General features: G+C 41.0%; 1 protein-coding gene across 16 annotated transcripts in view; it reads left to right on the top strand.

Moving 5' to 3' along the window:
• The window catches only part of LOC134641183 (protein Aster-B-like), a 77,617-nt gene extending 51,102 nt beyond the window's left edge, over positions 1 to 26,515 (top strand). For 6 of the 16 annotated variants that reach the window (XM_063493442.1, XM_063493452.1, XM_063493454.1 and 3 more), the window contains 21 exons: positions 3,502 to 3,712; positions 5,488 to 5,508; positions 7,098 to 7,121; positions 8,844 to 8,864; positions 9,538 to 9,561; positions 14,789 to 14,873; positions 15,387 to 15,490; positions 15,579 to 15,674; positions 16,447 to 16,527; positions 16,671 to 16,786; positions 17,798 to 17,957; positions 18,283 to 18,472; positions 18,609 to 18,752; positions 18,872 to 18,990; positions 19,082 to 19,224; positions 19,368 to 19,471; positions 20,198 to 20,492; positions 20,682 to 20,693; positions 21,261 to 21,368; positions 21,678 to 21,798; positions 22,606 to 26,515. In XM_063493442.1, coding sequence (XP_063349512.1) covers positions 3,502 to 3,712; positions 5,488 to 5,508; positions 7,098 to 7,121; positions 8,844 to 8,864; positions 9,538 to 9,561; positions 14,789 to 14,873; positions 15,387 to 15,490; positions 15,579 to 15,674; positions 16,447 to 16,527; positions 16,671 to 16,786; positions 17,798 to 17,957; positions 18,283 to 18,472; positions 18,609 to 18,752; positions 18,872 to 18,990; positions 19,082 to 19,224; positions 19,368 to 19,471; positions 20,198 to 20,492; positions 20,682 to 20,693; positions 21,261 to 21,368; positions 21,678 to 21,798; positions 22,606 to 22,695 — 2,269 coding nt within the window. In that variant the 3' untranslated portion in view covers positions 22,696 to 26,515. Of the gene's footprint in view, positions 1 to 3,114; positions 3,136 to 3,501; positions 3,713 to 5,487; positions 5,509 to 7,097; positions 7,122 to 8,843; positions 8,865 to 9,537; positions 9,562 to 14,788; positions 14,874 to 15,386; positions 15,491 to 15,578; positions 15,675 to 16,446; positions 16,528 to 16,670; positions 16,787 to 17,797; positions 17,958 to 18,282; positions 18,473 to 18,608; positions 18,753 to 18,871; positions 18,991 to 19,081; positions 19,225 to 19,367; positions 19,472 to 20,197; positions 20,493 to 20,681; positions 20,694 to 21,260; positions 21,369 to 21,677; positions 21,799 to 22,605 lie in introns of those variants that run through there. The other 10 variants (XM_063493457.1, XM_063493444.1, XM_063493446.1 and 7 more) reach the window with 10 other exon arrangements.
• Positions 26,516 to 26,871: the final 356 nt, after the last annotated feature.

Here is a 26,871-nt window from a genome sequence, read left to right as displayed (position 1 = left end):
TCACTCTGTCCACACTTAGCCCGCTGGTTCAAAGAGCAAACTCTTGTGTGAATGACCGATTGGGTTTAGTCATTCATATGCTGATGACGGATTCAGTGTTTCCATTGTTTACTGCCGTGTATCTGGAAGGGAGAGGTGATCCGTGCATTCCTTTTACTGAAAACAACAAGTAGGGGTCCCTGTACATGTTTTGCATGCGGGGACATTATAAGAGATGAGCCATGTCTTTTTTGTTATATCTTCTATTTGCTAGTTTTGGTTACCCAACCACATCTCTCAAACTTCACATGGATTCACATGAATTATGCATTGCTCTTCAGGCAACCCTTATAGAAGCCATTATCTTTATGTATCGTCTATTTTTGTTTGGTGATGCTACCAAGCTACATTGTAGATACATTGTAGTATCCAAGCATTTTGACTTTTAGTATAATTAACCTTCATAGGACCAGATGGGAACTCCATCCAGTCTTTCAGCTCTAGTCCAGACCTGCTAGTGTGAGTGAGAGTGACCAGCCTAGGATGTGACATGCAAAATAACACGACAGGCACATTTACAAACCCAGTACATGCCCATGCTATAGTATTGTTGGCCTATTTGTGCTATTTCTTGTTTAATTAAGGCAACAGGATGCTTTCATAAGATGTCGCAGGCACATAAATGCTAAAAACGGGTCATTTTTACATATTGCTAGGTGGTTGCCAGGCAACCTGATGGGGTAATACAAATTATTCACAAGGGGTCATCATAGTGGGTAGCTCCCTATGTTGGATTTGGCAGATTTTTAAATGAAGCCATCAAGTGTCTGATGGTGTATAAATTAAGTTTTGTGGACATAAATAAAATGTCATTATAATGAAATAAAAGGATGTAGGTGCATCAATACTGAAAGCAGCTCATATAAGTTGCCCATTGCTAGGTGGTTCCTAGGCAACATGGTGATATCATAATATCTTATATGGAAAAGAACTTAAAGGAGCCTAAGATGCACCCGTGCGCCAAGTTTTATCGCTCAGCTCCTGGTGATGTAGGTGTTGGAGTTGGCGGACAAAGAAACAAACAAATGTGCAGACTGAGATTTGATGTCTTACAGTAAAATGCTCTGTTTGGATGCAAAGTCACGAAAACGGTATGTTTTATCTGTATTATTTGCACAAAAATGTGTTTGTGTCTGCAGTTATGAGATCATTGAGAGCACAGACGCATGACTGAGTGTGGACTGTCTTGGTGCAGGTTTGGTTTGCCATGAGATTCCAGTTCTGTAGCTATTGTATTTTGATATATATTGTTAATACATCTATTTGATGTACCTGTGCTCTTCTAAGGTTTGGTACAGTGCGCTACTTGCACCTTTTCTGGTTGATATTTGTGAAATTGGTGACAGCTGTTCTGATTATAAGTCACCTGTCCCAGTCAAGGGGCACATGGTGCACAGGGTGCTCATCTTAAATTGTATTTTTGTGCATCACTTGGTCTTACATACGTGGTTTCAATCATGATTTATTTATGCTTTCACATGAATTGTTGAGAAAATACTAGAATGGGGTGAACTGGTTGGGAATTCACCATGTGTCACAGCCTATTACAATAAAAAAGTATGATGGTAATCTGTCTTAAATTTGTCATGGATCAAATACGGTACATTAGTGAGGAACTAGTATATAAAAGGGTCTTGTATTTAATTATATCTATATTTTTGTTCTGGAATTCAAACACACTGAAGAAGACCCAGCACATAGTACAGTTTTAAGGGCCCAATCGCCATGGAGTAACAGGGTTTGCATCCAACCCAGTAATAAAAAATAGAAATCTGCCCATCATGTCTTCCCAAAAGTCCCCAAAACACAAATGTTCTATCTGACCAAACATAAAAGACATTCATTGAACACCTTTGTGCTTCATGTTGGTTTACACGTCCACCTGCAGCACGGAACACAACAGCCGCCCCACCACTTACAGGCATGTGCCACAGTTTGTGCCATTCTCCATCCTCCTATCATCATGTGCAGTTGCCCACAGGGTTTCCCACAGTGTTTTGTAGCCCAGACAAGAATCTGCTTACATCATAAAAAATGTATAACCTTACAAAACCACGCATTCACCTTTAAAGAAAAGCAGCACAGGTGTCGTTCTGAATAACCAATGTCATAATGTCATTGTCTGTTGTGATTTTGATCTAGTATGTCATCCTTTATTTGGAAATTCAGCAGGTTATGGGTTGGGTGTTGCCTGTGCTAAAATCAAAGTATTTGCTTGATTGTCCCCCAACTTCCAGGTGTGTCGTATATGCACTTAACTACAAATCTTCTGGCTGAGACAGAGATCGTACTGCACAGTGCATATCAGATCAGCAAGCTGCAAACTTTAATAGCATGCATCTTGGCCTGTACAACGCCAGAAGTTAATATGAAACACCAAAAAGCACAAGAGGGAGCGTGAGAGGCAATAAAAATACTAATTAGAAAGCTAAACTGTAGCTCTGCACTAAAATCTCATGTGGTGGTCCTTTACCGTTGGCAGAAATTAATGTATACTTAAAATTCTAAATGTTTAACAATTAATGTCTTTTAAGGATAGCTTTCCCTTAAATGTATTCTTAACAGCATCACTAAGGAATACACAATGTACACTATACTTAAAATGATCATCGACTGAAAAAACTGAACTTTAGGTAATCATATGTATTGATGTCAGTGGCGTGCATTATTTATCTTAGTGAGTCAACAGATGTGAAGGCTCTGTGATGTCCTTGTCTTTTAAAATCAAGCAGCTATTGGTACAGCAGCATCTGACAGTCAGACAGAAGCTGTCATCACCGCTCTCTATGATTCAAGGCTCCAAGCTGCAGTGAAGTCCCAAATGTAACGGTAGATCAGTAATTCATGACCACTAACAGCAGCCATCGACTGACGTAATGGCTTGCATAACTCCATGTCAAGTAACCAGGCCTGGCAGGCACACTGTCACACAGATCACTTACAGGGCCTTTTGTTAGCTTCTGTCATTAGGAGAAGAAGGCTCCTTACTCAGCCAGAGATGTTTGAGATAGTCTAGTTCTGGATCACAGAGCCTAGCAGATAGGAACCTTGTGCACAGTTAAGGTCTGGGACTGCATGCAAAACAGAAATAGACAGGTCAGTAAATATCACAGTGAGGATCATTCAAATTTGATATTTTTTTCTAAAGATTTCTTAATAACTATGTGAATCTAGCTTACTCCATTTCGTTTCGTCATTGCTGCTTTTGTTGTTGTTGTTGTTTTCGAGTTCCTGTATTAGCTTGGCCATTATTAGCCAGGTTAGCACATGGTGCTTCAAGCCTATTAAGCCTCAAGTGATGTAAGGCTGAGCAAACAGTGTACGTGCTGTGCTGCTGTCCACACTGACCTGTAGGTCAGCGCTGTCATGCAGAGCAGTTTGTCTTAATATTTGTTGTGAGGGTAAATCACATTGGAATGAATTCTCTTCTTTTTCTCTTTTTTTTTATTTTTATTTTTTTAGCACTGCCAGTAACTCAAACAAGAGCACGCCCGCCTGCTCACCAGTCCTGCGTAAACGCTCGCGCTCTCCCACACCACAGAGCCAGGAGGGTGAGAACATGGTGGAGAAGGGTTCAGACCACTCCTCTGACAAGTCCCCCTCCACGCCTGAGCAGGTTGTCCAGAGAACGTACTCTGTGCAGTCAGCACGAAGCGGGGGAAAGAACTCAAAGGTGAGTACATGGGAGATTCGCCTTTTTTATCTTCTCGATGCATCATCTGGAATCTGATCAGATGGAAATACAATACAGGCTGAAACACGGTGCACTTTCACTGGCATATTTTTTTTTAAAAACGGAAAAAACAGAGGATCCAGCTCTCAGCATCTCTCAGCCCTTTTTGAGCTGTGTGTCCTTTCCACCCAAAACACTCAGAACTGCAGAAAGAGAGGCGCCTGTACACCTCGACAACACTTTGCGTCACACAGAGCTGCTTAACAGTGGGACACCAGACAAAGATAAAGGTGAGATGGGCAGGATAAGGCCTAAGTGGAACACTTAGTAATAATCCTCAGTAATAAATTATTCATTGAGAATTAATTAAACTGTAGTAAAAAATTATTTCAGTGTGAAGGAATTATCACTGACTAACTGATTTGGCATCAATTATTATCAGGCACGCCTTTTAACTGAATACTGAGCATTTAAAGCTGCTTATTTTAACCAGTTATTAAACATTATTAATTATAATGTAATATAATGTCAAAAACCGTTTGTTCAAAATAAGTAAGCTGTTTATTAGCTATCTATTCACCATTTAACAATGATATTTAGTATAAAGTGTTAACTGCTTTGATGTTGTCTTTAACCTCAAACCTCAGCATGCACATTATTACATTATTACATAATAATTTTTACGTTGTTGTTTCCACTTTGGCTCAAATACAGTAAGATGGTGGAGACGAATTTCAGGACTCCGGAGAAGACTTGGTTTTATAACGTGAACGCTTACGCTCAGCAAGAATATAATCGTGTAGAAAACAGACATAAATCAATAGGAGGGCAGCGAAATGAGGTTAGCAACTACCTGCCATGCTTTGGATTTCCTCTGTGATTTTAGCCCTGCTATGTTGCATTACATTTTTTCATCTTCTAAATTAGTCCTCCTGACTCTCTGACAGTCGTGATGATATTTTAACTCTTGTGATCCAGCTGTGTAACTGTGGCTGCACTAATACGTCAGTGTTGGCCCGGCTTTAGTTATTTTCTAGTGTAGTGACGCACGTGTTAGGATCGGTTATTGACTTGGTAGGTGACTGATGATCTGTAACTATCACTCCACCCCTCCAAAACCAATCTGAACAGATAACACTGTTCTCTCTATTGCTCCTCAGTCCCTGAACACACATTTTTTTCACTAATTTTACAATAAAAGGTTAAAGAAGCCAATCAGTAAAGTTTTATATTCCTGCTGTACCTGTTTTAGCTTGCTAAACAACAAAATTAATCCAGGAAATGACTTACATTGACAAATGTAAAATGTAAACAATGGTTTCAAATCAGAGATTAGGATTTCTTGCACTGAGCATGTTCTCTGTGTAGCTTTCAAGTGTTGGAGCTTTTTCTTTTTTGGATCTATCTGAGTTCTCATCAGCATTTCTCGTCACAAGCAAATTTAAATCTTTGAAAGTCAGGTATTCTCACAGAAGATACAAGCCATCACACTCCATCTCCTTTTTTGCCTTTGCCTCATCCGTCTCCGCTGATCTCCGTTGGGTTTTTGAGATCGTTTTCATTCCTCCACATCACACTGTGCACGCCGTCTCTCTCTTCGCTGCTGCTGCTGCTGCTGCTACATGCCATAATGATAATACATACCATCTGATAAAGACTGTTCAGCTCTTCTGTTGGTACTGTCAGCTGTTTCTTCTTGCAGTTTGTTTCGTTTTGGGGTTTCATTTTTCTATCTGATTTTTTTGTTCTTTGTTCTTCTCCTGATTGCATGCTAGTCTCACAAGCGTCTTTCCAAAGTAAGCATTACTCTTTTTTTCTGTTCTTCTAATATTTCCGTGCCCACTTCCCCTCTGCAACACCTCCTGTCTTGTGAGCTGCGCTGTGAAAAAAAAAAACCCAAAAAACAACATTCCTGTTTTTCGAATGCTTCCCCCTGAAACCCGGCTTGCCCCCTTGTGCACACTGCAGCCGTTGCGATCCCCATCTGCACCCTTCATCACAGCAGATGGACGTTTCTTGCAATACCAATAACCCTACGCAACCTCACTCACTTCCTTTCCTTTTCCTCTTTCCTTCCTTTCCCTTTCTGGTGGTTTTATATGACATGAATTTCTACAGAAATGTCACATCAGGTTTATTTGTTGTTTTTTTTCCTATTCAGATGTAGAGAAATTCACTAAATAGATAAATAAACATTGCAAATAATTGTCCAGATTCCTTCCTCACCTCCTCTTCCTGTTCCCTGCTTGGGCCTTTGTCCTGTAACTCTCTGTACAAACTTATCTCACTATTACACTGCGGTAATGAGTGCTTTATATCTGTTATGCTGTGTACTGTAATTCCCTTGCTGTAGAAGGATGAACTCTTTAAAATCCTGCCAGCATCCTAGTCCAGAGCAGCAGGACCGGATCTTTATTTAAGCAGCCTCTCTGTCATCACATGAAAGAAATTCATCTTATCTCTTTTTTTATATTTAATTAATAAATTTTTCTTGCACCACAAGCCCCAAAATTCTCCAGACTGCGGTCACGTTTTGGTGCATCAGCTATACTGTAGCCCCATCATCTAATTTGCTACTTGTCACGGTGTTTTTCATGTCAGTCATTCAATTTATGGCTCGGCTATACAGTGACTCAGGCTATAGGGTGCGATTAAAAAGCAATTTTTTTTTTTACCATAAATGAATAGAAAGATGCAAAAATGGGAGAGTGAGTCAGTAAATGGGAGGTTGGTGTGAAGAGAGCCCTCCTGATGCTCTGTTTGCTGCTGCGCAGTCACACAATCAGTTTAGTGCACACACGCACACACATAGATCCTAATTGATCACATCACTCTCCTTTTATGTGCCACAGTTCGAACCCTCTCCACCCCCACCCTAACTCTTTTGCAATATTTCCCATATATATAGATATATATATATATATATATATATATATATATATATATATATATATATATATATAATATATGTATACATATATAAAGCCTCTGTGGCCTGCAGTGGTCACATGACCTCAGCAATGGCATTAGGTCCAAGCAACGTGAGCTCGATCGCCCCAACCTTAATGATGCACAAATCAAAGATGCATTTGGTAGAAGAAACGTGTGCGCCGTGCCTCTATGCAAGAAAGCATAAACGGCAGTCATGATGTAATACTAATCAATCAGGCACCTAATGTAACATATCCAGCTAGATGGAGAGGCAAATCTAACCCCTCAGTCAGCCCTCTGACGCTGTTACATTGGTATTGGCAGTGTTATTTCAGAGTTGTACTTGAGCCACAGGCGCTTACGATATCAGTGTGTCTCGTTTCCATTCCTGTCAGTGTTTACGTTGCTCATTGCTTTAGTTGACATTTTTGTTTTCTCTTTAATTTTCTTTCAGTATGACAGGCTAAACCTGATTAAAGTAAGCATTTCTTCTTGTTTTCATTTGACCCATTCACAATCCCTGCTGCCTCCCATTGAGTCCCTTAGGCCTCCACTTACCCATCATATAGAGATGGATTTCTAGTTCCTGTCCCTCTTGTCCTTTCCAGTGCGCCCCCACCCTCTGACTCAATGCGAAAGGATCCTGATTTCATTCTGAAATGTTAAATAATCAGCCCGGTTTAATCAGAAGACTGATTCCACTGTAGTGATTGTCAGCATTGTAAATGACAAAATATTATTATTCGAGCCAAATCTTTTGCCCCGACACAAAACTATTTCTTTAAAACAATATGTCCTGAAATTTAAACCAAGAACTCTGTCGCTCCTCTCATGTAGTCACAGGAAGTCAAACACAGTGGCACATGCATACATGCACGCCTTGTCCAGACAGTGGACTCTGAGTTATTTCTCTCTGTCACCTTCAGATCAGAGTGGCGCACATTGGCCCAGCTATCATCACAGCCAGGCCTTGAGCCTGCTTCTGCAGCTAAATGCTAGCTAATGCTGTGCACACCAGAAAAGCAGCAAACCCCGTTGAACAGAAAACAAACAAACTAAATATTTCTGTGTTTTAAAATTACAGTTTTGCAATATTTAGGGCTTCATTCAGTCCATGATTTGTGTTTTGTGGCAATTTCTAAAGCTGCCAAGTCAAAGTGTGATACGAAACATATGACTCACTCTTCAGTTACACTGTCACAATCAACATCATCGACTTTTTTTTTTCTGTGTTTTTGCCAAAACTCATTCTGGATTATCCGCAAAGTCTGTTATTCACATCAGACTTAACTTACTGTGCCAGTCTGGGGTTTTTTTTGTTCTTTTATTAATATAATATTTCTTTGTCAATCGTCCCTCTGCTGCCAGACACATGCTGTATGATGCACTTTCTCCTCTTTAGTCCCCGTCTTCTTCCCGTGAAAACCCTCTTCTTTGTTCTCCCCTTTGAATGATCACCTGCATGTTCCCTCTGTGGGACTTTTTGCTTTTAGACTGTTAGAGTTGAAGGTGTGTTTATGTGAATGGAATTGTGAATCTTATTAGGCCGCACCTCTGCTGCCCTCTGCTGCTGTAAAACCGCAACAGACGTGATTGTTTGTCTAAGAAGAGACCTCAAATGAACAAATTATAGAAAATCCCCAGTGACACGTTTCACACCCATTACAGGTCATTTAAATATCATCACAGCTCTCACTAAACTACAAAGGTGAATTAATTTTACATTTTCTTTAAAAAATAAACTCCACACAGGCAATGTGATGATTTTTGAAGACATATCGATGTACGTCTTGTTGTAAAGGTATTTTGAAATACAAACATAGTATATCCAGTCAGCGAATGCAGCACGCAACATGCTTTAGAATTAAATTACTTTCAGTTCCACCAACACAGGAAGCAGGTCTTCCTTGGAAGATTTGAGGAAAAGTCCTATATTTGATTCATAAGTAGACATGTCTGTCTGGGTGCATACGTAAGTGGACTGGAAGATAATTTAACCCTCCATGGTTTCCATGTTCAGGATAGAGTATGTTATTTAAATAGTGTGGGGAATTCTGCTGTTAAAAAAATATTGTTTTACATCTGATGGATCTGGTTATTAAAAAGGTGATTGTGTATATCTGCATAAGCCTTCGAGCCTGCTGCACTGTTCACTAGTTCCACGGAGTTAAATGCTTTTCCTCTTTTTCTCTTTCCACAGAAGAGCCAAAGCTGGTACAACGTAAGTCACGCCTTCATTATCTCCTTCTGTCTGTATGTGTTTGTGTGTGTGTGTGTGTGTGTGAGGTTTGCGTATGTGTGCTGGGGTGTCTTCATGTCAAGTTTGTGACTCCTGAAAGTGTTGGTTTAGTTGCTAACACTGCTTAGGAGCTGAAAGGTCTGTTGTCCTTGACCTTGTTTACTGGAGCACTGAACCACCAGTGTGTGTTACTGGTCCTGCAGGAAGGGATTAGCAGGAGGCTTAAAATAGCAGCAAGTGGGCCTTTGATGCAGCAAAGCAAGACAACAGTCCTGCAGCACTGCAGTGCAAGATTTGACTAATATGCCCACATATTTCACTGGTATCACACAGTATAGAATCGATGCAGATTATTGCAGTTTTGTGTTTTCACCACAAGGTGGTGTGCTAACACTGTTTTCCTAACCATGGTTCTCTTTGTAGATAGCCACTGAACATCCACTTAACAAATATTTTAAACCTTTTTTTTTTTATCACAAAAAGGTTGCCAGCTGTGTGGGTTTAAGTGGATTTAACCACTAATAAGTGAGAACATAGTTTCTACAGAAGGGTCTTCATTGGATTTTTCCCCCATTTTGTGCTCTTTTTATTTCTTCTGTTGTTTTATTTCCTTTCTTTTATTCCCTGTGTGTACACTCTTCCCCTCTCTCCCCAGCATGAAAGACAACACATCCTGAGAGTAAGCATGACTTGTATTTTTGTCCAGCCCTGATTATCTTTGACTTGTCTCTCTTGCTCTCAGACTGGTGGGATTTTTTGATATCCCTCCTGCCTGTTTCTCATTCCATTGCCTTCCCTCAGCACTCAGCGTTGCTACCGCCAGCAAGTGACACGCTGAAATAGAAAGCACTGTGCTGTCATGATAAAGCTCAAAACAAGATCTTCCATATTGTGTTTTCAACACGGTGTAGAAGAATCGTACAGCACAACTATTCGTTCTTAGCGGTAACAGTGTTCAAAGGGTTTGCATTTTACACGTGGACCTATGAGCACAAGTGAATTTCTATTTCTGGCGTGCAACAGGTGGTAGCACACTGAGTTCCTCACTGTACTAAACAGCTCAGTAAACCATCACAAGGGCTTCTGAATGCGCCATGGGAATGAAGCATGGTGCTTTAGGTTGTGGCATGTTTTCCTCCTGCCCAACTCTCTTTCCTGGGTCCTGATAAGCACGGACACTTAGTCTGGCATTAAAACAAGGAGACAACACAAGGCCCTAACTAAACATAGCTGAAACATGAAAAAGGATTCTGAAAGCTTTTCAATACTTCGCTAATGCACTCAGCTGTAATAAACCCATTTCATTTCCTCTACTGACCTACTATCTGGAACAGACCGTAACAAGTGATAATCACTACTGTAAGTGCTGTCCTGTGGTTCTCAAACTGTGGGGTGGGCCCCCTGGTGAAGAAAAGAGGCACCACAGGGGAAGGAGCCACATTAACTTAAATTATTACAGTTTAAGCAGAGGAGGCAGACGCATGAGAGTTTCCTGATGCTATTATTATTAGTTTTATTTCAATAAAATTACCAGAAAATGGACATTATAGTTTGCAAACCACTGGACTGGACTGATAATCTCTCACAGATGTCACTGTCACACTGTCAGATGATATACTGCCGGCTACCAGCACAGTGAACTTGTCGTGTACAAGATGGCAGGATGATCTGCCCTTACCTCCAGATTATGTTGCTGTCAACAAATCTCTGTAAAAGGCCAAACTTAACAGTGAAGCCATCCTGCTCATTAATTGCCACGTTTTCTTGTTCCTTTGTGTTACAGATCTGCATTTTTGTCAGCGGAAGCACTTCGTGCCGTGTTTTTACCCTGAACATGGTCACAGCTGTTTACATGCATGCTCCTTTGAGTCCCTTTGTACTACAAGCCTGCCATCTGTATCAGTTCTGCAGCTGAAAACAGTCCACACATATACTGCATATACATATATGCATTAGCTTACAGCGCCCAGATGTTGAAAGGAAATTATTTAGTCTTTAAATAAGATAGTGATGAGTAAACGCTATGGACACAAAAGACAAATCTACTGTGGCTTACAAGTTAAAAAATAGTATTTTGTTTTGACATACAGAGAAGACTTGAGCCATCAAATTTAAATCAGCACATGTGATGCAGGGATGAAGCTTTCCAGCATTAACTCACATTAAGCACACCAAGCTAAGAGTTGCACCCAAACAAGCCAGTCAGTCTTTGTAGCTTCGTGAACTTCTTAAGAGTAAGAAGTTCTCGTTGTTGTTATTTCGAAGTTGCGTTGGCTCAAGACTAAAACTACATAGAGTGTGTATGTGAGACAACTTCAACAGGATAGCTGGCCTCAGGTCTCAGAGCCACAAACAGGGAGGAAAAGCCTGAAAATAAGAAATGTTGATATCACATTTATGGAGTAATCCCTTAATATGTATATTCAGAAGTGGCATTACAATGTTCTCTTCAAACCCCGCTGACAATGTGAATCGGGGGGAAATTCACCATCACAGCTGATTCATAATGGTGAATTTAATTAACTGATCAGCATCGGGGCTACCTTCCTGACATCTTGTACACTAATCTTTACACACATGTGTTTTTACTAAAGCTCAATCAGCTGGAGAAACGTGTGTCTAACAGATCCTTTTTCAGTTCACTTGGTTCTGACACGTAGGTGTTGTAGCATTCGTACGCCTGCTTGTCAGACACTGTGTGCATGTGTGTGTGTGCACGTCTACGTGGCAGTAGCGATCGGCCACGACTTCGAAACTACAGTGACTAAACATCCACCTTTCCTAACGCGAGCCCATACGAGGTAGGCACGGTCACCTCACTTTCTTAGGAGCAGCATAATTGCGTTTTCTTATTCGCTTTGCATCTACACAAATGTGTGGCCTCCAGGAAGTTGGCAGGAAAAGAGAAAACAAGCAACAAACAGCAAGATAAGAGATATCTGAACAGTAGAGTGCATGAGTTTAGTGCATGGAGACCAACTTTCCATAAAATGAACAACAGCGGTAGTAAAATAGAGAGTTTATTGTTAATAGGATAAACACACTCCTCCGGTACACAGCATAAAACCCCACCCAGGTTTGCAGTACCAGTCTCCTCCATCCCCTACTGTTTGTCCAGGATGTTAATAGTTAACCAGATCGATACACGCTGTGTGTCGGTAGTTCCACTTTATACTCCGTTCGTCCTAGGCGTCATTGTGCCGCCTGAACTCTGCATGCAAAGTCACAGTCAAGTCAATGAACTCTTTCTTTCCTTAAGCTATAAAGCTAAAAAATCGACACGAATACACGGAAATACCACAAGTACGGGATGAACCTTCATTAAGTTTCATGCTCATGATGTAAAGGCATGTTTTCCAAGAAGCCTGTGATATTTTTCTTTCTGCTTCCTCCTCAACTTACGCAAAGATGGGACTCGTGGCTGGATTCCAGTGCCCAAATATGACTTATAAATTTGCTTAGAGCAATGAAAATCCAAGCCACAGTTACACTTGTTTTGTGGGGTTTTTTCTCTCTATTTGTTTTTTGTTTTGCTCATCAGTCAGACCTCCATAACTGCGCCCACGTTTTTCAGCGCTTAAGCATTTTTTTTGTTAAGATAATCTATCGATTTTAAGTGCTGCCAAAGTAGAAGTTCTCCATCCCTCTCGCCCACTGAAAGTAGCAGAGGGGGATCAGGTGTCAGGAGTGCATGAATGACCTCAATACCAAGGCAGGAAGGAACGACTCCATACCTTCAGTTCCTTGAAATCGCCGGCGTTCAGCACGTTCAGTACTCGTACTTTGGATTCCAGCGGCCTTTCATTCATAAAATAAACGTTAAAAGCCCAAGAGCAAAGAATTATCGAGCGCGTATTTATTCATTCTCTTCGCTCTGCTATTTAAACCCTGGCTTGCGACCCGGTGCAGTCCCTTTCAAGATTGATGGTGTTGTTTTGCAGCCAGAGGTAACTGGAGGTTATGCTCACATCTGTTCTCTATAACTCAATCACTCGCTCAGACTGTAAGACGGACTCAACACATACTTTAGCTTTTTTTTCCTTTATTCAGTCCTACTTTTTTTCCCTCCAGCTACATCTTTGTTTATATTAATCCTCCAGTCTGCAGAGTAAACTCGGCTCATTCTTTGCTGGTCGTAAACAGAGTAATTATCAGGCACTCAGACCTGGACAGCAATACACACACACACACACACACACACACACACGCTCTGCTTGCACACTTACGAGGAGGAGTAAGCAGAAAAAAGGAAAAGGCTACTGGCGTGATAATAAAGGACTTGTTGGCTGGGGTTACTAGAGGGCAACGGCCGTAACTCCTCTCCCTGTCTGCGTGAAAGGAAGCGAGAGAGAGGCACAGAAAGACAGAGTGAGACAGGAATCATGTGGCTGGAGTGCGTTGTGTCCACTGCTCAGTGCTGAAAGGGAGCAGCACCCAAGAGGAGGCGGGGGGCGCGGATACTACAGCTTCAAACTGCTGCACACATTATCTGGCTTCTCTTATTTTCCCAACTTTTCTCAAACTGACAAGTCAAGTCGGCTGTGAGACGAGCCCACTGGGGCGCATTTTTGGAAAACTTGTTTCCATCCAGGCAGCAAAAAGGATCTGGCGCCCTGAATATGGAACTGGATGAGGACTGTACGCTGTCTGACTGGGAGGCCATGCTGGAGCTGGATGAGGCGTTGGCATTGTGGGTTCTGCAGGGTCCAGCTAGAGGGGAATGGGGTTGGGAGTGGGGCTGGGCTGCCTCAGACCTTCAAGACCCCGAGTGGGACAGTGAGGAGATTCCTGCTGTAAGTCGACCCCAGCTCATAAGCCGAAAACATCGCGGGGGGAAGCGATGAAAAATGAAAATGTAACCTTGAAGCGGCAAAACAGAGGGTCGCCCAGAGGGTTTTTTTAGGGAACTTTGTGTGCTATGCATGCTGCTGTAAGCGTAGTTCTGTGGTAAATCCCCACCAATAATTCAAACAAGTGGTTTGGCTGTGAGTCATTACTATTTGAAATCTTCTCGAGCTCACAGAGGCCTGTTGTTTGGCATGATTGTCCAGTTACTATGTGAGTGACTTCATTTGTCAACAGTGGAGGTTGTTTCTAGGGTTGTTTTAAAAAAACAGAAACATGATGATGTCTGCAGAGAACAGCATGATTTTTTTAAGAGCTTTTTGGCTTTAGACTTCTCCCTTGAGCGTTGATCAAAAGGAATATGTATTTTCTTTTCTTTCTGTTTAACTCTTGTTACTGTTATGTTTTCCTAAAGTTTTCCTGTTGAAGGAAAGCATCTGGCACGGACAGTGAGAGCCTTCCCTCTGGTGCACATTTGGAGATATATCACAGGCTAATCTAGTCAGCTGAAGCCAAGCATAAAGAAAAATAGTGGTCATATGAAACAGAATATGCTTCCCGTTTGATCCTAATAAGCCAATTCTGTCTGCTTGTCTACACTTGAGTTTTCATTGATAATCCAACAAAAGCCTCACTGTCAGAAATATGTCGCCCTGTAATGCAAATAGGATATCCTGACTCATAAATACCAGTCATGGCAGCATGTGTTTTGAATGATTTGCACTGGGCTGATTCTTTCCTTGTATTGCGCTTTAAATCGGTTATGATGCGTCCTTTCAGATAACTCGGGCTACATACCTCTGCTTGCCGTACTCTGTATTTCCATTTGCAGTAACTGTGAAAATCCCCCACAGGATGAAAGTCACGGCATGATTAAAGTAAAGCGGACATACCGATCAAACCTGTGGGTGGTTTTAACAAGGTTATCTCACATGCTCGTGGAAACAAGTAACCCAGGCTGTGTGACAGAGGCAACACTTGTGAAGAGAGCATGAGGATGCGAGTGTGTTGCGTGTGTGTGTTTGTGTGTGTGTGGTTTCTGACTCTGCCTGTCACTGCAGGTGCTGAGCCCGACATACAAGCAGCGCAATGAGGACTTTAGGAAACTCTTCAAGCAGCTCCCTGACACAGAGAGACTCATTGTGGGTGAGTGTACACACTGAGGCCATCTGAGTACTGGCAGGGTGCAGCCAGCTTGGTAGTAATTAGAAAATGATTAATCCTTCCGGAGCAGAGGGGGGGCTCACTGAGAGGTACGGGATATTCCCACCGGCTGACATCATGGCATGACTGTAAATATGTGTAGATTTTTATCACTGAGTAAAATAAATCCCACGGACTTCAGAGGTCTTAGTGTCATTGTTTGAGGAGACCTTTTCCTTTTCGGGCACTCACGTGAACACGTAATGTGAACACAAGTTTTGTTGTTGAGAGTTTCTCAGTGTTCCTATGAATACAGTCATTGTCGTAAATGCTTCCGACTAAATCAAACTGCATGTGAACTTGACTCGAACTTGCTGAAATGGACAGTTTTGTGTCCTATTTGTTGTTTTTTTTCTGTGCTACATGGTGCAGTTCCTGTGCCGTCTTTTTTCTCATTTTCCATCATGCTCGACGTGAGCGCTGATGATCTGATTTCATGACTCATCCATGTTGCAGACTACTCCTGTGCTCTTCAGCGGGACATCCTCCTGCAGGGACGACTCTACCTCTCTGAGAACTGGATCTGTTTCTATAGCAACATCTTCCGCTGGGAAACGCTGGTATTGCTGCACTTCTATGCATTCTTACTGGCAGTATTGGGTGTGTGTGTGTAAGTAATGGTGTACATTTGTGTGTGTTTGTGTACAGCTGACGGTGCGGCTAAAGGACATCTGCTCAATGACAAAGGAGAAGACTGCCCGGCTCATTCCCAATGCCATCCAGGTCTGCACGGACACTGAGAAGGTAAGGGATACGCAAGACTTTGTTTTCAGTGTGTAGATGTCAGTGTTTATTAATGATGTGACTGCTGATAGAAGCACAAAGATGAAGTGTGAAGTGTACAGAGCTGTGCTCTCTGCTTAGATTCAGCCAAATACTGCCAAACTGATTTAGACAGCTACAATGTGCAAATGAATGATGAGATAAAGCACACCGGAAACGCAAACCAAGAGTTTCTTAAGGCAAAAGAACAGGATATTCTTCTATGGCCCAGTCAGTCATCTGATCTCAGTGAAACAGAGGCGCTTTTTTAGTCATTAAATACAAAACTGCATGCAAATGACACAAGCAAACAAGCTGCAAACTAAAGTGGTTTCAGTAACTTTCTAGTCCCTGTACTTTCTTGGGAAAAAAAACCTGAATTAAAGCTGAAAGTCTGCATTAGAATCACACATTAAATATTTGATTTACAGCCCACTGTGGGCTGGTGGTGTGCACAGGCAAAACTACAAAATTGCGTCTTTTTCCTCAAACATTATGGAGGGCACCCGTAAATGTGTCATAAATATGTGCTTTAGTTTTTATTTTCATTTATTTCAACTAATTTACAAAATTATTTCTCCATATCATTTTGTATTTTGTTACTTTTGTAGTTTCCACTCATTTAATCTCCCAGAACTGACTCTCTTCCCTTTTTTCTATTTGCATATCTTTGTACATGATGCAAATTCCTTTATTTATGGTGTTATTTTAGTTCCATGTCGGCTAATACGAGATCGCGTTTCATTCTCTGCAGCACTTCTTCACCTCGTTCGGAGCCAGGGACAGGACGTACATGATGATGTTTAGACTGTGGCAGAATGCGCTGCTCGACAAGGTCAGCAAATCCAATTTGTGACTTTATGCTTTGGTCTATATATTTTTTTCTGTTGCCACACATGGGATGACAACAAAAAAATGCTGCATGGTTCTCTCCTCACTCTCTTCGTTCCTTATAACTGGTTTGTTGATCTTCTGCAGCCTCTGTGCCCCAAAGAGCTCTGGCACTTTGTTCATCAGTGCTATGGCAACGAGCTCGGCCTGACCAGTGACGACGAGGACTACGTTCCTCCCGATGATGACTTTAACACCATGGGGTACGTCTGGTTATGGTGCTGCATCAGTTACTATGGCTACCACTATAAATATTGTCATTTGGTTACCTAATTTCCCAAATTAGAAAATAATTATTCCGGCCAACCTGAGCCAGAGCCAGTTAGTAAATACTGAAGTATTTTCTGTGCCAATGTACTATTAATACAGTCACGGTTTGAATGCTTTTATTCTACAATGCACTCACAGTAAAGGCTAAAGGCTTTGTTGCGAACATGTCTACATACACATAAGAGACAGTTAGCCTCAAAATCAAGTTTACATGTTGCTCCCCTAGTGCTAGTTATCGATCTCGATCTTTTTGTGTTGAGCTCATCAGTTTTGGAGACATTGGCTGTGGAGGTGTCTGTGTTCCTTATGACTTAATGTAAATAAATGGCACTTGGCTCACTGTGTTCAGAAGAGCCAAAAAATGTATTTGAACAACTCGTTCATTCAAGAACTCATGACCTACCTCTGCAACATAGAAGCACGTGAACCGGTGAGGAGAAGCATATCCTCAAACGTGCGACATAATATAAACATACAGAAACAATAGCACTCCCCTCATGAAGCAGTAATGTTAGCTAGTTCCTTTGGGTGGCCAGCGTGAAAAACATTCCTACATAAAACCACGAACCATGCTGCCTTTGCAGTGGTTAATTCGTAGACAGTGACAAGGTCATACTCGCAATCAGTAGCCATCTGGGTGTGTCAAGTTGACAATAAAATGTCAATAAAAAGGACTCACTCTGCTATCAGTTTGTGATAGCGGGGTCAATTCAGCAATCTCTGATAACATGGGAATTACCTGTGACAGATAAGCAGAAATTACAAATCTCTTGCCATCTGTTGTAAATCCATTGCTGTCTACAATCAGAGAAATTCACATTTACTGCTTACATCCAGACTACAGGCAGAAACTCATATATTTATAACTTAGCTATTCTATTAAGGCAGACGTCTCTACAGCTGCAGTAAAGTCTTGGGCTGTCACGTTTCTCCATTGCCTTCAGGTTCAGTGAGGAAATTCCCAATGAGGAGAACGAGATCAACAATGATAACTTGTCCAAGAACAACGTAGAAGCCAAGCCTGAAGGGAGCCCTCCTCCTGTACAAAAGAAGCTCATTCCAAACAGCACCATCCCCACCCCTGGCAACCACGATACCATCACAGTAAGTTATTGCAGTTATGCTCTATACTCTGTTTTTAACCACGTAAAGCCTGAAACATGAAATCATTGGCAGACAATTCTCTTCTATTTTTTTTATTTCAGTGTTTATTCTACCTTTTGACATTTTTTCATGTTTTTAAAAAGGAAATAACATTTTAGTTTGCATATAAGAGTTTTAATTTGTATCATTATTGCTCCATTCAGTATTTTTGTGCAATTTTTTCAGGTTTTTCAGTATTTAAAAAACAAAATTCACAAAAATTGAAATCAAATCACATGCAAACCTCAGAATCTCTGAATAACTTCACCATATTGTTTTTCCGCAGTTTGACCTCCCAGCTGAGGAATATGCAGACTGCCTGCCAGATGGTGATCTGCTGGCTGTCCCTCTGGTGGTGGAGGAAAAGAATGAGACCAGTGGGCCTGCTGGTCCTGTCCCATCACCGTCACTGGACTTCAATGACAATGAAGACATCCCCACTGAGCTCAGTGATTCTTCAGAAACACACGACGAGGGTAATTGCAGAGAGCGGACGGTCTTTGCTCTCACAGATTTCAGAAGCTATAACAGGACGACTCTTCATATCATTTAAAATCAGAACATAAGAAATGTATTTTCTTTATTTGTTATGTGTGTTTCTTTGCCGTGTAGGAGAGGTACAAGCCTTCCATGAGGATCTCAATGGCAGGCAGCATATCAATGAGATCTACAAGTTCAGTGTGGACAAGCTGTATGACATCCTTTTCACAGAGTCTCAGTTCATGAGTGATTTCATGGAGCAGAGGCGATTCTCAGGTCGGTGCGCCTGATGTTCCTGTCAAGTCACGTGATCCAGTCAAGTCACGTCTGAGCTCCTTGGAAAGAGTGCAAGCTAAAAAGACAGGCTTTATTCAATTCGAACATTTGCTTTTCAGATATAGTGTACCATCCATGGAAGAAGGAGGAAGATGGGAACCAGACCAGAGAAATCATGTACACCATCTCTCTGTCCAACCCCCTGGCTCCCAAAACAGCCACAGTCACTGAGACACAGGTAGAGTCATGTCAAGTAGAAACATGTTTAATTATTTAAACTCTGCTGTGCTTTATGAGACACTTAAACTACATTTTGCTGATTTTATCAGACTCTATACAAAGCCAGTCAGGAGAGTGAGTGTTACATCATTGATGCTGAGGTCATCACACACGACGTCCCCTATCATGACTACTTCTACACTCTCAACCGCTACATGCTCACGAGGGTGGCCAAGAACAAGTGTCGGTTACGGTGAGTCATAAGACTTCGTGACATATCTTTCCCTGTGTTTAAATTATTTTGAAGTGTTTCTTTTCATGGTTTAGTTCAATTTATTTAGCATTTTATTACAAAGACAAAACCTGTGTATAAATACAGTCATCCTCTTCTCCTAGGATATCAACAGAGCTGCGTTACAGGAAACAGCCATGGGGGCTGGTAAAAGGCTTCATAGAGAAGAACTTCTGGAGTGGGCTTGAAGAAAACTTCCGCCATCTTGGTAAACTCCATGGTTGTTTGGTTGGCTGTTTCGATTGGTCACATCAGTCATGTGGTTTTCTTAACAAGAAGACTCAGAGAGCGCAACTCGAAGAGCAAGGGCTAAACTAAAGCCTTTATTTATGATGCTTTTATTGCAACATACTGACGTCAGCTTGTTTTTATTAGAATATGATGACATCAGCCTGTTATGGCGTCGCTGTGAGCTCGTAGAGCATCGTATTTTTTCAAAAAAGGGGGTGTTATGCTCGATATGATCTTGGGCGCTAACAATGAAGGTCAAGCTCAAATGGTCAGCCAACATGGTACCCGTCCTCCAAGGCCTAGTATATTGTTGTGAACTCGTGAAGATGATCCATAAAAATTGTGGGTAATATAGTTTTTTTTTACTGATTTTAACATTTGATGTGATCTTGACCGTATTTATACCTTAATTAAATCAGCTGAAGCTGTTATTGGTATCTACCATCACACAAAACTTTCACAATGATATCTTAAAAACTTTGGACACTGGACTGCAGCAAACAGACAAACAGACAGACAAAGAAATGGAACCGATTACATACTCCCCCCATTCAAGGGGAGAAATAATGGCAAAGATAGACTTAATCTAATCATTGCTTAATGCTTAAAGAGAGAACAAAAGCATGTGGATGTTTTCAACAAACTGAAAGTGCATGGGTGTTATATATTTATATGTAACAGGTGTCTTTTTTCTCTCTCTCAGAGTTGGAGCTATCCAAACTGGAGGAGATACTCATGGAGACTCACCAGCTGTCTCCAAAGGCAAAAGTGGTGAAGAACTCCACAGTGAGGCGCAAGAAGAGGCCGCTTCCCCACATGCGCAGCCAGCATCTGGATGAGGCCCTCAGCCCCGTTACCACGCCGACAGATGAAGAAGTGATCCAGAGGATCAAACACGTGGCCGGCTCCACGCAAACGAGACACCAGAGTCCAGAACACCTGCCCGGAGGCTTCGCTCTGTACAGCGTCTCCAAACTGCTGCTCATCATCAGCTTTGTGTAAGCAGCTCATCAGAGCACGCACGTGCACACGTCATTCCTGTGAGGATGGCTGCACAGTTGTCCATCAGGATGTAAATGTACATTTGACACATGCTGACATGACTTTTTTTAATTTCCTTAGAAATATGTCATTATTGTTCTTTTGAGTGTAACTCCTTTCTCCTCTTCTTTCATTGCCATCCATAGGATCTGTCTCAGGTACACATATATGTTCTCTGATATATAGACAGGTTACAAATTATAGAAAAACTAACAAACTGTCTTAGTAAGGTACTGGGCCACTATATGGCGGCCGATTGGCTTTAGCGTTCCTTAGCAAGTTTGCTCTTTTATTTAATGTCTCGATGTCGGTGGAGAGTGACTGACTGACTGATGCACAGTCCAAAGTTTCCTCTAGCCATTCAGTGATGTTGAACTCTCATTACTCTAAACAAAGCTTTGTTCCCACATGTGTGTACATATCAAACGATTTAGCGACGCCCTTGTGTCCTTTATCCTTTCAGGGAGGATAAAGTTTGCAAGTAGATCCAAACTATGTGAGCAAAATGCCCCCAAAGCATAACAGAGATTCATTTAATCATTACATTTGTCATCCGTCTGTATTCAGTATTTATTGAAAATCATCCCACAGTCAAAGTGTACATTCAGTATACATCAGAGTGCTCATACCAGCTCATTAGAGGCATTATGAATGATTTCAAAGTGAAGCTGAGCCCTCGTTTGTTGACTCTCTTTCTTCATTTCTGTCTCTTTGCCCTCCTCCAGCCTGGTCCTGCTTGTGTTCCTCAACATGATGCTTTTCTACAAACTGTGGATGCTGGAGTACTCTGCGCAGTCCTTAACAACCTGGCAAGGTCTGCGGTTTCATGAAAGGTAAACACACCCCAACAGATCCATGTGTACACACGTTTTTTTGCACTGTTTTTTTTTTCATTACTCTTTACACAGAACTTTCTGTTAAACACATTAAAGATACCCAAACACTGTAATACAATTCCTGACGTAAACAGGCACACACATCCGTAAAGTAAACTGCATCCATATGCCCTCGAACAGGAAATCTCTGTGCTTGCTTACTGAAAAGTTTTTTTGCTAGCAGTCCCTTAAAATGGAAATAATGCTTCAGTGCCTGCACCCTTAGGTTGCTGTGTGTGTTTATCTGTGTGTGTGTGTTTTTCCAAGTAAACTGCCTCAGACGCAGATGGAGTGGGCCCAACTCCTGGAGGCACAGCAGCGGTACCACGATGCTGAGCTGCAAAAGTGGAGGGAGATTATCAAGTCATCCGTAGTGCTGCTGGACCAGGTATAGAAAAAGTTGTTGTTGTTTTTTACAGCAGATAGTAAATAATAATATAATTAACATTATTTAAATTAAATAAGATAAATAATAATTCTGAAAATGTAGTTTTACTTTTATTTATGTGTTTCAATATTTTTAATAGTTTCATTTTTAATATTAGTGTCATTTTAATATTATTTCTGCCAGAAGAGATTGTACGTGTTCTCATAAATACATTCAACTCTGACCAAAGTTACATTTGCTAACTAGCTTGATTTTCATTTATGCTATTGCGACCATGTTTGTGAGAACTTTGAGAAGCTAATGAAGTGGCTAGAGGGTGTTTATCTATATTAGAACTAAATAAAAATGTCAGTAGATTTATTAAAATGTATAAAAAGTGAAATGAATTGCCCCCACCTTACAAATTCCACAAATTCAACTCCTAGAGCGCTGTCACGAGAGTCAGTACCAACTCCTCCTCCTGATATTTAAACTGGATTTCACACAGCCCACTTGGATAATTATTTCAATTACAGCTAAAATATTCATTTTTATATTCAAGAATCAGAAAATACTTAATTAAAAGAAAAAAAGGCCTCTACTGTGCATTCATACCACATTTCATAGCAGCTTTTGTAAGTTGAGGAATTTTCTAGACACTGATTGTGAAGTTGTAACATTTCCAGTAATCATCAATCACCATCAGTGCAATTTTTCAAATGTCACCAATGATAAAATGATTAAATTCACTTTAAATAACTTTTTCGCCTGTTATTAAAATGGAGAAAATACTATTTAACATGTGTTCCTCTTGTTTTGCTTCTTCAGATGAAAGACTCTTTATTGAACCTCCAGAGAGGCATTGGTTTAAGGGACTACACCTCTGAAACTGAGGAGAAGCGGAGTCGCTATCACTGACACACTACCATCAGGCCATGAGGGCATGCTGTGCAATACGGGACCTGTTTTCTTTTTGAACCAGTATGCCGTCAGCGGGGGGTGGTGGGACCAATAGTGAGCGGATCCATGGACATAAAGAGAGGAACAGTCATCTCTAGCATACGGAAGTTAAAACCACCCCCAGAGGACGAAACCACGGACAGAAAGGGTCACGATCACACACAGGAATCGAGGTATCCCCAACTAGAGGAGGTGCAAGACTTGCTTCCTCTAAACACCTTGGGGATAACCGTTTCCTTCTACTCTCTTTATTTCCAAGTGCATCCTACTGTAAGCCATGTGAGCCAGGAGCGTGGCGGAGAGAGCGAAGGAAAACTACTGCATGCATTTAGACAACCTATCTCCCCTCAGTCAGTGTTAATGTGGTCCAGTTCCAGTCTATGTGTGTCTGAAAAAAGAACAGAAGAAGAGGAGAGATTGAGTCAAAGAAAAGGGGAGGGGGATCCTTTTGAGTCTTAATGGCTTTCTACACTCTCCGACTGTTCCAAATCAATCGTACCCTAGAGGTCCTCGCTGCAGCGTCCCTTCAGTAAACCTCCAGGTGATCAGAGGACAGGTTCACTCCACGAGAAAAGACGTATTGTAGCTGGGAGATCAGCTTCACTGATCAGCCCTTATTGCCTTGTTTGAGCCTGGACTGTGTGGTTTCTGTCCGGGCTGGTTCCCTGACATACCGATGAGTAGAGCGTAAGATTGATAAGATGCGATTCGCAGGCTCGGTTTCTCCTGTCACAGTGTTACCTACCTTATGTCGCATTATTTCTCATCCTTCTGATGAAGTCGAATGTATTAGTCTGGGGGAAAAAAAGAAAAAAAAAAGGCTGGACTTTGATCACAACTTGATAAACTTTGAAACGGGGACGCTGCAGCTAGACCGACCAGTAGGGAGTCCTGTGTTCTTACATGTTTTATTACTAAACTGTGATTATATCTCTTTGAAAATGTTTCAGATTGGAAAGAGGTCATGAATATATTTGAAATATATAAGAATATTTCATTATTTAATAATATATATATATATATATTTCAAAATATATAAAAAACATTACCTATATTTATTGTTAATTTATGTACATACAGAAATGATCAGAGCTCTAGACCAGTTAAAGAATTTCTAACAAAAAGTGTTTTCTTCTAAAGATGCATGCCAGATATGTCTGTGACATGTCCAGTGTGCAAGTATGATTCTTCATTCGCGCGATTATGTTCGCGCACCTGAGCGTGTATACGTGTACGTGTGTGTGTGTGATTATGTGTGCACAAGTGTGTGTGCAGGAATTTTTACCATTCCACATGTCAATGTTTCTTTTCTGGCTCTTCCAGCTGGACTGCCTTTTTTTTCTTTTTTTTTTAATGCTGATGTGTTTGGATGCTGCCTTGCATTAGTCCCACCAGGGTGCACCTGCACATTTGAAGAGTTTTGTTCCAAAATGATGTATCAGACAGCTGGAAACAGCCACGATCGATTGGTTAGGTAGTGTCACATGCACATTTGGCTAAGAAGCTAAACGATGCCTGGCTCGACCGCAGGAGGAAACAGCATCTGTTTAAACCTTTGAGGTTGTGTCAGTAAGAGCATCTCGCTTAAAATCAAAAATAACTGGAGCTACCTTTCTAAATAAGGGCAGGAAAAAAAAACTTAAAATAAATTTTTTGCAGATTGCAAAAATGAAATGGATACATGCTATTTTGGAAATAAACCCTTCGTGCACCCTGTGAGCAACTCTTCTGTTCGGTTCACCACTTTAGCGGCCGCTGTTTGCTAAACAGGAAGAGGTTTTGGCATTTTAGGAAATCTGCACATTTGCTGTCTTTTCGTAAGGTTGGATGATATGATTGGATGCTACTGTCACATGTGTAAAAGCAAGCAAGTAAATAAGAAACAAAGAGAAATTAAGCCTGACAGTTTTTGTTCATTCTTTGTAAGTTTAGATCTACCTTCATATTTGGCATCGTGGTAGGATCTTTTCATCTTACTCTCAGTAAAAAAAAAAATTAAAAAGTGAGAGCATAAGCACATTCCTCAAAATCGAAACCTCTTCCTTTAAAAATACCTGCGTTAACTCAAAATGTACTCTACCTTTCCCCATTTCAAGTGTCTGTCTTGGATGCAGTGAAAGCATGAGAATTAACTTTATGCAACTAAATTGAACCAAAAGAAAGTAGAAATGTACTTTCACAGAGGACGTATTGTTTTAAATTAAGTATTTATCATGTATGTCATATATATATATCTATATATATAGATATATATATATACATATACACACACGCACACAGGTGTTAGTATGGTGGTTTACTCATTCACCTAATGTGATCCCCAGGTTTGATCCCAGAATGATGCACAAATCCCTATTTGGGGTTGCATCAGGAACGGCACCCGGTGTAAAAAAATAAATAAATAAAATTTATCTGCTGAATCAAACACACGGAGCTGCCCGCTATGGCAACCCCTTGTGAATAAGGGAGCAGCTGAAAGCAGCTATATAAAAAGCAGTGTTACGTTTGCTGAGGCCTCGCCCCGAACTTAGCCTGGCACACCTTCTCGTCCATTTTCTGGAGCAAAGATGGGATGAGCGATCAGTATGAGGGCAAGCAGATAACTTTACTGTGGCGTGTTATCGACCGACATATTGAGCGCGTTCCATTTGAAGAAGGCACAGTGACGATAACACACAGAAACCTTAAGACGTGAATGTGAGTGGTTTTGAGATGTTTTCTGTTTTATAGAAATCACCTTCACAATCCCGAAGGCACTGAACGATTATAGTGAAGTTATGCTTTGTGTGTATGACGGTGCGAATACATGGAAATGTAACTGAAATGCTTTAAGAGTTTGTTTTCAAGTGTAGTGAGTAGATTTTTTTCTTCTTCTTCGTTTTCAGATGCTTCTGTAGTAAATGCTTGATTGAGATGGTTTCACTGACACGTTTTCACCGTCACGGCTGAGTGAAGCAGTTAATGTCACCTCAGTCCAAGTCAGACGCTCGATCGGACTTTTGAGGAAGCTGTTGCAACAGCAAACTAAAGTTTTATTTCACAAATCTGAGCAGTTATGCAAATTTACTTCTTGTTTTTCTTTTTCTTCAGAACTCTGTTTCTCATTTTTACCAGCAAATTAAACAAATTATGTTTCATTCTATAGCAATCAACACTTACTTCTTTTTTTTCTGTCCATTTGCTTTCACTCTTTCTCTCCTAGCATGCACTCACGCAGTTAATCTGTGTTAATCGAATGATTGTATGGTTGCTATCGCTGCACAACTGTGGAACCAAGGTGATCCGGGAGATTTTGTCACTGACAGCAGATGGAGTTTCTGTACGTGCTTTGTTAACTGTATCCATTGGGCATTTGCCTAGAGGCAACAGAGCTACCCTTGCAACACAGTGCTGACTAACAGCCTTGGTTAACACACAGTAGGAATCACACGCAACCTCCTGAAAACGACCACTGATTAAAACTCATGCTCTTCTTCGAGTGTGTCTTGATAAAACATGTACTGTGTAGTTCTGTTCAAAGAGAATTCTGCTGTATGTTTTTTTAAAGGTTTTGATCTCTAGACTTTTAGTGAAATTTCTACATGAGATGAATATGCTGTATGTATATGTTGTGTATATCTGCAGTGTGCACACACGCACACTGTCAAAAGAATCCGACCTGCGCTGCGCGTAGGTTTTGACTTGCTGATGACTTTTGCCTCATAGAGACGGGAGATAAAAGTGGCTTTCTGGTTCATGTGAAGTAGAGGTTGGAAGTTTGAATAAAGAAAAATACTAAAACAAATGCTGCTGCTGTTTTTGGTGTGGTTACTTTTGAGTTTCACAAATGCAGTAATGCTTGAGAAGAAAATTAATATTCATGAAAATATGGAATTAAATCACAAAAACGGATCCTTAGCAGATTTTAGAATGAGGTAAATACAACCTCATTCTAAGATAAACAGCAACATGTGAGCTCTTACTGTCAGGATATGTTGTGTTAGAACCCAAGATGGAGAGGTTAACAAAAGGCATTATTGGATTGATGGAAATCTACATAAGGCCAAACACAAAACTAGATGCAAAACAAGTGCAAACTATTTAAATTCATGAGGGACCAGAGATCAGAATGACGCTAGAGAACTGAACTACGCT

Source organism: Pelmatolapia mariae, linkage group LG14, assembly GCF_036321145.2.
Source record: "Pelmatolapia mariae isolate MD_Pm_ZW linkage group LG14, Pm_UMD_F_2, whole genome shotgun sequence".
Taxonomy (NCBI): domain Eukaryota; kingdom Metazoa; phylum Chordata; class Actinopteri; order Cichliformes; family Cichlidae; genus Pelmatolapia; species Pelmatolapia mariae.
This window is presented reverse-complemented; position numbering and strand designations above follow the sequence as displayed.